At 41.2% G+C, this 13,230-nt stretch overlaps 1 protein-coding gene across 1 annotated transcript in view; it reads right to left on the bottom strand.

Annotated features, from left to right (window-relative positions):
• The window catches only part of LOC101851353 (potassium channel subfamily K member 1), a gene marked incomplete at its 5' end in the record, with an annotated part of 47,167 nt that extends 40,946 nt beyond the window's left edge, over positions 1-6,221 (bottom strand). The window contains 1 exon segment of the mRNA XM_013083897.2: positions 5,777-6,221. Coding sequence (XP_012939351.1) covers positions 5,777-5,981 — 205 coding nt within the window.
• Between the last annotated feature and the right edge of the window lie 7,009 nt (positions 6,222-13,230).

Below are 13,230 nucleotides of genomic sequence, written 5' to 3'. Positions count from 1 at the left end.
CCCCCCCCCCAACCCCCAACCCTCGAAATAATACACGTTGTATGGTAGAGAATAAAGCCCTACGCACATTAGGAACGTTTCCACTCGTTGCACATTATAAGCGAGTGTGCACATGAAGCAATTTTCGCCCATTTATTTGCTTCGCTTCACAGTAAGTGACATTACACTTTGCAGACGAGCACGGTGTGATTTTTTCCCTTGTTTGTGCGTGGGGGGGGGGGGGGGTTGATTCCCAAAAACTGCATAGCAGTCCTGTTGGTGGTTGGTTGAATTCGTGTAAAGAGAAGGGCATCGCAATGGTAACGATCATTTAGTGTAGATGAAAACGTAAGTCAGATCGACGAAACCGACGGAAAGAAAAGAAGTGGGATGAACAAGTTGGATTTTTGGATTTCCTACACATTGATACGACAACCGTCATTCAAAGCTTCAGAATAAAGAGAGACAGAGCACAGAAGCATAACATTAAAGAAACGGCAATCTCTTACCATTGTCTTTTTAATGTAAGATAAGATACGATACGATGAGATAGGATAAAACTTATTATCCCAGGTGGAAATTTTTCCTGGCTGCACAGGACCGTAAAACCACATGCAGGTACGTATGCGTAAACAAAATTAATTATGTATTTCTCTCATTAAAATTCAATATGAAAAGAAAAGTAAAGCTGACAAAATGTACATAACCACATGCAGGAATTTCAAAACAAGACCTTTAGAGTTATATAGACACATACTCGGAAGAGCAAATACGCTTTTGTTTGACGTCTACAAACAACACAATTTAGATCGTTTAGGAGGCAGGCTTGGATACATGCATCACGACCGAGAAATTCTCCCCTCACAGAAATCGAATTATTTACGTCTTCAGTATGCGACGTCAAAGTGCCTTACCGCTACACCAAAGGCGCCGGTATGGCAATCTCTATCTTCATGTTTAGTTCTAGTAAGAGCTTTACGGCACTTGCAACACAATAAAGTCATACAAGTGCCGAAAAATAGATTACGTGTTACAAGAGAGCAACATACACGAAAAAGAAGGAGAGGAGATAAGGACAACAGATGTTTGATAGGAAAGAAGGAGCAAACCACACCAGATCACATTACCTACTCCATTTGTTAAAATTGTGTAACTCAGTTTACCGGTTTTACATTAAACTGAAACATAGTAAGAATAACAATTAGGCAAAAATAGCACCCAAACGTAGACAGCTGATGCCTCTTTAAATGAATTATTAATGGTTGTTGAGCGGAGAGGTGTTTCAGCGACGAGCAGAAAGAAACGATGCATGACCCAGCATAAACATGACACAACGTAACACAAACTTTGCCGAGGGTCAACAAACTGCACTTTATGTATAACGGCTTCATTAAATAGTCAGCTCTAAGAACTTGGTCCATTTTCTTTCGGAATTGAGACTCAGAAGACTTGAGGAATGCGCGTGCCAAGACACACAGTTTGATGACGTCAGTGTTCCTGCCCTTGAAAAACTAATTAATTTTATTGTTAGTAGACTTAGAAGGATATTTCCTACTCAGCCACAGAGCGGTGAAATTTTTGTGCAGTATTAAACAGTTGTTTTTTTTTAAGCTCGCTCCTTTTCGTTAAGGATGGTGAGGTGGGTGGATCTTTTTTTTAAAGGGTTTTGTTTGTGTCTTTCATTTGGTAAGAACTTAACGGCGCTTGCATCAGCATAGAGTCACATGAGCGAGCTTTTTTATTTGTTTAAGAAAACTGACACGCCATAGGACATTGTTTTGGTTCCAGGTTTAAACATCTTTTCTTTCTTCCTCAAACAGCATACTAATCTCTCCTTCCACTTTTATTCCCACCCCATCAAGGTTTCTTTTTACGAAGAGGGCAAATGGACAACCCATTCTATTATCCCACTACCTTTTTAAAAAATTAATTTTTAAAAAAAATACCTCCCCTGCCCCACCTCCATTCTGCCTATTTATATCAGCGATTCCCGATAACGTACCCTAGCCCGCTGTATATATATATATATTTCCGTATAATATTTAATAATAATATATGCGAAAAGAAGGCTTACTGATTCAGTTAGGGACGATTCTGTTTTTCTTTTAAAATCCCACTCAATGATGTCAATCATTTTTTGGGGAGACAGACTGCCTGGCACTTCAGCTGAAGACGTTCGGCTGTCCGCCTCGTCGCGGGCCCTGGAGCATTTATCCAGGTCACTGGTCGCCAGGAACTAATTGAGACCCTCGGTCAGTCTGCCACTAGGTCACTGCTATAATTGTATTCATCGTTCCTAGCTTCTTGATACCGTATCTGCTTTCATAAAAACAGGTCATCTTTCGGTGTACCGAGCTAAGGAGAAGTGACGCCCGGCAACGGACTAGAAATAGAAGTCGCTTATCTTTAGCTGCTTCAATAAGTAATTTCATTCAAGGGGATGGTGAAAAGGAGTGGGGGGGGGGGGGGGGGGGAGAAAAAAAGAAGGAAAGAGGAGGAGGAGGGGGAGGGGGTGGACAAAAAAAATGAGGGTACAGTAGAGTGAAAGAAAACGATACATGGATAAGGATGAAGTGAGTCGTGGGGAAAAGCAGAGGAAAGAGTAAGACGGAAAGGGGGGAGGAGAAATAGATTAAGGAGAGAAGGAGAGGGAGGGAAAGATTGGCTTGCCTCTCTCACTCTCTTTATTTCTCTCTCTCTTTCTCTCTCGCTGTCTCTTTGTCTCTCTGTCTCTCAGTTTATAATCTACGTCAGTCTGTGATCTGTCTATCCCCCCCCCTCTATCCCCCCTCTTTCTCTCTTACTTTCCGTGCCTGCACACGCTTTTGTCGTATGTGTCAGTCACTGACAAGTACAAAACGTTTTAAGATTTTGAAAGTTTTTTGCATTTCTGAGCCATAAAAAGGGATCACGGCGATTTTGAACGACTAAAATTACAAAGTTCTTAAAAAAAGTAGGTCAAATCAATTGTCCATACTTCTCACAGATTGCACTTGATGAAATTACCACCAATTACGTTTTGGCATTTCTTTAATTTTAGCGAAGAGGATGAAAAGTGTTTGTTTTTTCTCAGAATTTCCTCGTGTTCTCAAGATTCCCCAGAATGTTGTCGAATTTATTTTGAGTGTGCTCTAGACTTCAGAAGGATTTTAACATTTTGATGATTTTGTCTACGAAATTTTGGCGGAGACTTTGCACTATTAACCAAAAATCACACTAGGAAAAAAACTAAAGAGCATAAGAATACACTGAGTCATATTTGTTCGTTTGTTTGTTTTGGTCGCAACTATGGGTCGCCCTAATTTGAGCAAGAGTCAAGGATATGAAAACTGATAACACTGTGACATTATAACCATTATATCTATAAAAACATAAATTCAATATTGTTTGACACTCTCTGTGGGAGGTTGGCGGGCGCTATGGTGTGGTTTGCTTCTTCTTTCCTATAGAACATCTATCGTCCTTATCTACCCTTCCTCTTTCTAATGTTAGTTACTCTCTTGTTGTAACACCTCTAATCTTCTAACACTCATATGACCTTATGAAGTTGCGAGCGCCGTAAAACCTCTACTAAAACTAAAAACTGACACTCTCTGTGAACATTTACTAATATACTCATCTGACCTCTGGGGCAATAGAAGTAGAACCATAAACTCGGAACAGTGAGGCAGAAGGTGACAACATGTCTGTTGTTAATAATACTGTCCATTCTGCCAGTTGTCCATCTGTCTTTAAGATAAGGGCAAGGGTGGGATCAGTGCGATGCCCTGGAGCAAGGCCCATTGACACGATATTTGAGATTACGACACTTGGGGCGACCAAATCTCCCGTTGTCTTGCCTTTCTCTTTGTCCACCTCTCTCCGTCTCTCTCCCCCCTCTCTCTCTCACTCCTTCTCTCTCTCTCTCTCTCTCTCTCTCTCTCTCTCTCTCTCTCTCTTTCTCGTCTCTCCTATTTTATCTCTGTCAATCTAGGTGTCTATCTGTCTCTCTCACACACACGCATACACATACATACATTATATAAACCAATATAGTATCCAGAGGACCCACATGCATTTATTCTCCATAATATCAACATATCCGTGTTTCCATGTTTGTCCCGCTCTTTATTTCTTCTCTCTCTAGCCCCCCCCCCCCCATCACCTTTAACCCCGTTCTCTCTCTCTCTCTCTCTCTCTCTCTCTCTCTCTCTCTCTCTCCATCTCTCTCTTTCTCTCTCTATCTCTCTCTCTATCTCTATCTCTCTATCTTTCTCTCTCTCATTCTCCTTTTTTCTTCCACTCGCTCCCCCCCCCCTCTCTCTCTCTCTCTCTCTCTCTCTCTCTCTCTCTCTCTCTCTCTCTTGTTGACCATTAAGCCTGGCATGATCATGGTGGTCAAGATTGTGGTCAGGAAGACACCAGAGACTTAATAATAATTGATCAACGCCCTCAAAGAGATTGATCACGTGCCACCTCCCACGCCCTGTCCCATAGCGGGGACCAATCAATGGCGCTGTGGACCATAGCCGGGCCGGAGGGGAATAAACAATGGCCAGATAAAACATCAGAGAGTACGAGAGAGAGAGAGAGAGAGACAGACAGACAGAGAGAGACAGAGAGAGAGAGAGCTAGAGGGAGGGAGAGAGCTAGAGGGAGGGAGAGAGAGAGGGAGGGAGAGAGAGAGCTAGAGGGAAATAGAGAGAGAGAGAGAAGGAGAGCTAGAGGGAAAGAGAGAGAGCTAGAGAGGAAGAGAGAGAGCTAGAGAGGAAGAGAGAGAGAGAGAGAGAGAGAGAGAGAGAGAGAGAGAGAGAGAGAGAGAGAGAGAGAGAGAGAGGCAGGCAGGGTGGGGGATAGGGAGACAGAGACTGAGAAAGAGACCAAAAGACAGAGAAACAAAGAGACACAGAGACAGAGAGACGGAGAGAAACAGATTTACTGAATGTTTATCGCCAATGAATACCGAAAGCTGTATCTTAGATAAACACTATTTAATTTATAAAGGGCTGAGCAATAATAATAATAATAATAATAAAAATGATAATAATAAAGATAATAATAATAATAATCATATAAACGATTTAAAAACACTGAAAGCTGGATATTTTTTCTCAAATTACTAACTGTCATTCGAAAGCGCCAGAGTTAATGGATGATTTCAGATTGCGTTTGGATTGGAAAAAATCAGATGCGGTACAGAAAATTATTTTTCTTATGTGGGATTGACATGTCTCTTTGCATATAAAAGGCAATGATTTACACAAGAAATTATATATCATTTGTTTATGCATATTATTCTGACTGGATATTGCAACAACAAAAATGCCATTCGTCAATTCTGCGAAGATTGTAGAGTGGAAGTGTCTGGGATGTAAAGACCTAAATAAAAAGTCAATTTTAAGACAGTAATCTAAAGAAATCGAGGGAAACTGACTGCAATGCATAGATGCAACCCCCCCTCTCTCTCTCGCGCGCACACACACACACACAAACACACACACACACACACACACACACACACACACACACACACACACACACACACACACACGCACACATATACACACACACGCACACACACAAACATACACATACAACCTGAGATACTCACATAGATACGCACAAAAACTCCCAACTCCGTTAAACAAAAACACCCCTAATAAACAACCCTCCCCCCCCCCCGCAAAAACAACTAAAAAACAAAAAATACCCATCAAAACAAAACCCAAAAAAAACGAACAAGAAAAAAAAACCCATCAAGAAACATGAGCATCAAACGCAGCTTTGATTCTTAGACTGTAGCCTACTTCTTCCTTACCCGTGAGGCACTCGTGTACTGCCAGGAAAGTGTTGCGTGTATTCCGTAGCTTTGCGGCCATCTCTGCCTCTTCGGGACTCTCCAGAACCATAAAGATGGCCCCTCCGGCACAGAGAAATCCAATGAAGAAAGCGATGTGCGTCACCAGACGACACATAGGTCTCGTAGCACACCATCGTAAGTCCTTCCTGTGTTCAGAACCCATCGTAACGTTTTGAAAAAAAAGGCGAACTTTAAAAATCACTCAAAAGTATCCCTTCTCACAAATCGTCAGAGGTTTGTTCCGTTCTTTATGCCAGAGTTTCTACTTCTAGTTTTCATGTCATCGTGGGGTTTTTTTTATCGGCAGTTCTGTGGTAAAAGCAGAGACTCCGATGAAATACGTGGCGTTTGAGTTTCTAAGTCGGTAACAGGAGCCGCTCACAATTTGAACACAGAGTCCTTTCTTGAGAAAAAAAACGGAAATCCATATTAAAATTTTCTAGTAAAAATTGTTGCAAACAAAAACATTAACTAAACAAAGTTAATAACTCTACACTATTGTATCTATATTTCTTATTAATAAAACAAGCTATCATAAAAACTTTTATTTTCTTTGTTTTCTTTTCTTTCTTCTTTTTCAAAGTCGCTTGGTTTACTCTGTAAAGGACACCATCAGAGCCCATAACTTGACCCTCCTCCAAGCCACTCAACTCGTATCTAACAGCCTTTTGTTTCACACATCGCGACGGTACCAGCGGCGCATGGGAAAATTAAAATAAAATAAAAAGTAAGACAGAACAAGAAAAACAGGAATTAAATATTAATTTCTTTTAAAACAAAAGACATATTATTTTAATTTCTCAGCATTGAAGATCAACACGAGAACACCATCTTAAAGCTTCGACAAACATCAACGAAGTCGCACACTGATGTACCCGGGACGCTTTCTGAATCGGATCGTTCGCAGAAGTTTAAAAAAAATACAAACCACCGAATATTTATCACAGAATAACTGTCCCTTGAACTAGATCCAGCCCTTTATATAAGCTACATAATGTAAGCACCTGTTGGCAGTTTAGAACTCGACAGGGGTAGAGCAGGTCAAAAGCTGAATAGTCATACGGGTCTAATGAGTCTCTACTAAGTTCTTCATTCAATAGTAGGACGATGAAAACATTTAATGTCATTAGTCTGAGCATTATTCCTATTTCAATTTGACATTTATTAGTAAATCTCCGTAGGCGTACTCGGTTTTTCCATGTTATCGTGGTATTGTGGGGCGTTTTTTGAAGGGCCAGGAACTGCCTCGCCCTTCCTAACCTTACTAATTTTACACGTATAAAATAGTATCCCCTTCGATGGTATCTCTTTGGTAATTATATAGTATATACCATTCTCTTCATTGTAGCATGTAAAGGATTCAGATTCAATTTTCATGAAGGGAAGTCTGTTTATTTATTTATTTATTTGTTTATTCATTAAATAATTCATTCATTCATTCTTTCATTTATTCATTCATACATTCATTCATTCATTCATTCTTTTTTTTTTGGGGGGGGGGGGTATGCATGAGTGTACCTAACCTTTGACATCCACTGCCTTTGTAAACAGCCAAGACAAATTGCTTCCTGTGAGACGAATAAAGATTGTCATTGTCATTGTATTTTCATCTTTCTGTTAGAATGCCTTATCTCATTAATTAAGCCCGAGGCGGCCCTGACAGAAGGATCGGGCCAGTCTGCTGCCTAAATGATCTACATGAACAACACCTCTCTCAGTCATATTTCTGTATTTGTACATGTTTATGCCCCTATCGATACAATTTAGACCATGCTTCCACCTTGCTTGTCAGGGTTACCAAAGGCTGACATACGAGTAGATATAACATCCCAGCAGGAGGTTCTCGTGCTCTGGAGGTTACGGTGCTCACCTCTCATTCAATAGGTCCCGGGTTCAAATCTGGATAGCGACGGAAAATTGTCCTCACTAAAAAATGTTCCCTTTTCTCCTTCTATCCTGCTCTCTAACAATTTTCTGTCGTCTGCTTTCGACTCCACTTGTTGCCCCCACCCCCTCACCCCCTGTGCTCCCTCCTCTGGGCTCCTGACATTTTCTGCAGCCGGTCTACTGCAACTCATTGGCTCCTTTTTACTGTTGTCTTTCAGCCACACCCCTGATCTTATGGTAGGTAAGATCGAACACCTACTCTTCTCGGATAAGGGCGAAAAATATCGGAGGTCCCGTGAGCAAGATGCGCACGTTAAAGATCCCTTGGTGGTCCAAAATCGATAAGGGTAGACGTCGGCCGCCACCGCTGCAAAATTCAAAATTTTCTACCAACTGAAAATATTTGGTATGTCCCGCGTGCTCATATAACCGTATGCAGTTGCGAGCGCCGTAAAACACTTAACAAAAAACAAACAAATAAACAAACAAAAAACAACAACAAAACCCCAAAACACCATCCCAGTTGACAGAGATAGACCTTTCTCGATAAAAAAAAAATCCTCACACCAGACCATAGTGTCAAACTCAAGTCTTTTGCGTGCAATATCCAAAGGCTTAACCATTACACCGCAGATGCCGATCTCAGTCTATTCTTTCATACTTTTAATTGTATTGCCACATTTCACATGATCGATCTTATTTGGTTCTTGGACTTCAAGCGACATTCTGTATATAGCGTTCTGGTGATGGAAAGCCTAAATTCCAAGGGGACTGACTATTTTCCTAACCAAATATCAGCTAGCATAAAGCCACTGTCGATTAACCCTTTCGTTTCTAGGCCCGCTAAATAATCCTCCCACAGATGTCTAGACAGTCTCGAACCAGGAAGTGAAGGGGTGTTGGTTTGATTTGTTTTGTTTTAGTAGAGGTTTTACAGCGCTCGCAACAGCATAAAGTCATATGAGTGCCAGAAGATTGGAGGTGTTATAAAAGAGTAACAACAAGCATAAAAAAGAAGGAGGGGGGGGGGGGTAAGGACGATTGATGTTTGATAGGAAAGAAGGAACAAACCACACCAGAGCACCCGCCAACCACCCACATTGGTTTGTTGAAGTAAAGGGAAGCACATCGACATAATACTGGTCATTTAGTGCTGGAAAAAGTAAGACAGACAGACAGGCAGATAGAAAGACAGACAAACAGACAGACAGACAGACAAACAGACAGACAGACAGGCAGATAGACAGACAGAATCAACAGACGGAAAGTTAAGAAGTAGGACCTACCAGTGGTACCTTCCAACCACCTACAGGGAGTAGAGGGGTTAGCTGAAAAAACAGTACTTCAGAGCAACATTTTCTGTTACTTTACCAACAGATTATCTAAATTGATCTCTCCAGTGTTTAGGAAAAGGTTGAAATAGAATGGCCCGCATAGACGCCTACACGTTTTTAGATGCACGATCCTTTGTGCATGTCATCCATGACGCTGTAAAATAATATTTCCCTCAGGCTATTTCACCCCACTTCAATAATCGTTTTGTGAGCCCTCGACGCTCCCAAAATAACGATTTCTAAAAGTACGCCAGCATTAAATCATGAAAAACACTGTCATAGCTCAATGTCAATGAAATAAAAATGGGATGAAACCCAGAAAAAAAATGGATGAGTTCTGATACAAGTTAAGGGTTAATCGCCCCATCCCCAATCCCCTTTCTCAAAAATCTCAACCCAGGATGTTGAGATCTGACTCAGGTTCTAATCATTTTGTTGTTGTTCTTGTTGAAAAACATCCACCAACGAACCCTGTGTGGCACTTTAAAAAAAATAGTTGATTATGATGTTAAGTGAGATAGGGGTGGTAAAACGTGTAACCTCAAAATGTCGAATGACGTAGGTGCCTGAACAGCACATAGACAAGAATGAATGGTGCCCCCTATAGATAAATCATTAGTAACGGTTCATGAGGGAAGCTAAAATTAAAAAGGCCACATTATGTTAAACAATAGCCTTGGGCGTCATAAACTCTAAAGCTTGTCTGGTAATAGACTTTCCTGCCGTGAGTCATTTCTGTAATCAGTGCACGATAACAGGTGAATCAATCAAGAGAAATTAGAGCCCTAGAGTTTGTTTAGTAAGCGTTTTACTGCGCTTGCAAACTATATAAGGTCATATGGGTGCGCCAAACACTAGTTAGTTTTCACCACAGTTCACTGCACAGCTGAGTTTTATTTTATGGTTAGGTTAAACGTTTCATGGTCAAAATTAAGTTTTAAAAACAGCAATTTTCATTTTGATATAACAAGTAAAAAGTAAAGGCCAATGGCCTTTGTGAAATCGATAATTTTTTCGGGATCAACGACAAAGGACACATTTTAAAAATTGGCACTTTAAAAATATTCCCTTCGGGTCTCTCCAAAGTCTAGATTTTTTTAAAATGTACTTGATCGACATTGTCTGAGACAGACACCCATTGCCGAAGATACAATGGCCATCAAAGAGAGGTGGCCGTCTTACACAGTGCCATTATAATATTTTGATAACCCGCAAGAGTAGAAACCGATAGGGTCCGTTTATACTGGTGATTGTCTTATACGGGATGGCAGTTAGATTAGGTTAGACAGCACCCCGAGTGGCTCCAAGTCAGCACACAAGAAAGCCTGCATCAAAAACTGTTATGGTGACATGGACACTTAGGCAGCACACGTCTTTGCATTCATGGAAAGTGAACTGAGTTAATATGCTTCAGTTAAGGCTTACTCGAATGCTGACTGCCAGAAAATGAAAAGAATTAATAAACTCAAGCTATACAACGACAGACACGTTAGAAAAGAAGAGCGTGTGGCACAGAGGCGAAAGAAGGCTCTAAGAACCTTCGTCAGTCAATTGTATCTCTAAAGTGTCCATATGATACACTAGAAAGGTTACTTAAATCTTCCTAGTACTACAATTCACTTTGAAGGGAAATTAAAATGGAGGAGCAATGAATGTGTTTACACCTATATTACAGACGTTTCAGCAAAAAGCTCACAAATTGCAGCAATATTGTATCAGGCGGACCCTAGTTTGGTTAACCTTGCGCTATCAATTTTTTTTTAAACGTGGCCTGTTGGTGGCAGATAACAAGGTACTCGGTACCAGTTTCAGCTTTTAAAGTACAGGGTCCTTTAAACCTTCCTGTGCCGTGCGCTGATACATCCGTCAGAGTTCTTTCGTAGACCCTCGAGTGTGCGCTGATAATTTGTGACCCCAAAAGAGTTAACGCTTTGGCCCGAAGTGCGCGTCATATTTTTTTTGCTTTCCTGAAACCGGTTTTGTAATACGAACGTGGTCTAAGAATCACGTGCGAAAAGCTTTTTCGCCAGGACAGGATGACCATGAAAAGTAAGAGTTTCGGGCGACTCGAAACCAAACAGAGGGTTGAATTATCACTGAAATCCAACGCGTGAACTAAATAAAATATTATGTATAGAAAGAAATACGACGTGTAATTGCATCATCTCTTGTTCTTATCGTTGTTGTCGCTTTTGCTGTTTACTGTTGTTGTCGTTCTGTGTTACGCTGCTGCTGTTGCCGCTGTTGTTCCTGCTACTTTGTTGTTTATGCAGTGCAAGACAACTATGTAGGTCATTTCGAAGATGATATATGTTGTTCACCCATCAGGACTTCAGAAAGAAATAGAAACTCTAAGGAATAAAAAGATGATGGACTCCATTTGCATTCAGAATTCAAACTTCCGTTTCGGAAGTCAAAGGTATTCTTATATAACTAATTGGACGTTCATTAAATCATTAAACTAAGATCATTTTAAACCCTGAGTAGACCGAATTTAGGGCAAATAAAAGAAAGGGTTTTGCTTCAACCCTGCTTGTCAGGGCCAACCCGGGCTGAGCGGCATACAAAATACGAACAGGATATTCCCAGCCAACAGAGTCTTAGTGTTTGTTTGTTTTTGGTAAGTGTTTTACGGCGCTCGCAACGGCATAAGGTCATATGAGCGCGCGGGACACATTAAACTTTTTCAGTAGGTAGGAAGTGTTGAAGTTTGCCCGGGTGGCGGCCGAAGCCTACTCTTATCGATTTTAGACCACTAAAAGATCTTTAACGTGCGCAACTTGCACACGGGCCCTCCGAGATTTTTCGCCCTTGTCCGAGAAGACTAGGTGTAAATCTTTCCTACTAGAAAATCAGGGGTGCGGCTGAAAGACAGCAGTAAGAAGGAGCCTAGGAGTAGTAGTAGAAAGGCTGCAGAAAGAATCAGGAGCCCAGACAAGGGCGCAAATGAGGTTAGAGGGTGGGGGAAGAAAGAGGAGACGAAAGCAGACGACAGAACACTGTTAGTGAGCAGGAAAGGAGGTGAAAGGATACAATTTTAGAGGAGAAAATTGTTCGGTCGCTACTCGGATTCGAACCCCGGACCTTTGAATGAGATGCCAGCACTTTAACCTTTAGGGGTTTGAGTATAGACAAGCTGATCGACGCTAGAACTGTCTTTTAATGATAGGTAAGAAGAGGGTTTTAAAAATAGTTTTAGTGAGAGCTTTGCGGCACTTGCAACACAAATAGGTCATGTAAGTGCCGAAGATTAGAAGTGATACAAGAGACCAACAAACACAAGAAAAGACGGGAAATAAGAAGCAAACCACACTAGAGCACCCGCCAATCACGCACAAGTAAGAGCAAGGAATTTAGACCGAAACAATGCATCGAGAGTGGTGACTATATGGGATCAACCAATGACATCATCCAATCAGATACACGTCACAACGGCTGGTGAACCGTCTGTATCGTTCTTTGTTCTGTGGACAGTCTGGCCCAGCTGCTTTTTTAAAACCCACCCACCAATAAAGTGAAGCACTGAATCTAGTATATAAATGTCCAAAACTACAGTGGCGTTGACAGTAACATTATATACTTAGCCAGTCTCTGTTTGTATGTATGAATAATGACATAATTATATCTTTTTCCCCCCCTTTCTCTCTCTGTCTCTCTGTCTCTCTCTGTCTCTCTCGGTCTCCCTCTCTCTCTGTTTGTGTGTGCGTGTGTCTATCTATCTATCTATCTATCTATCTATCTATCTATCTATCTATCTATCTATCACAAACTCTATTTCTCTCTCTGTCTCTCTCTCTCCTCTCTCTCTCTCTCTCTCTCACACACACACCTTCACACACGCATGCGCACACGTATACACACATACTCACTCACACAGAGGTTGACGTTTAAATGTGACGGCTGCCAACTACATGTGTACTGTAATTGGCATATTTTTGACAACTTGCTTTCGAGATGACACGCCTTTGGCAGCGAACATGAGATGGAAGAAATGCATCATGTAGCCAACATGAAATGTTTTTGGGAGGGTGTGTGCCTTTGTGTGTGCGCATATGTGTGTTTGTTTCTGTTTATATGTATGTGTGCCTTCGTGTGTGTGCATATGTGTGTTCCTTTATGTTTATATGCACGTGTTTCATGCGTATGTGTGTGTGTGTGTGTGTGTGAGATCTGACTCAGGTTCTAATAATT

The sequence above is a fragment of the Aplysia californica genome, unplaced genomic scaffold, assembly GCF_000002075.1.
Source record: "Aplysia californica isolate F4 #8 unplaced genomic scaffold, AplCal3.0 scaffold00260, whole genome shotgun sequence".
NCBI lineage: Eukaryota > Metazoa > Mollusca > Gastropoda > Aplysiida > Aplysiidae > Aplysia > Aplysia californica.
Note: the sequence above shows the minus strand (reverse complement) of the source record. Positions and strands in the feature narration are given on the sequence as shown.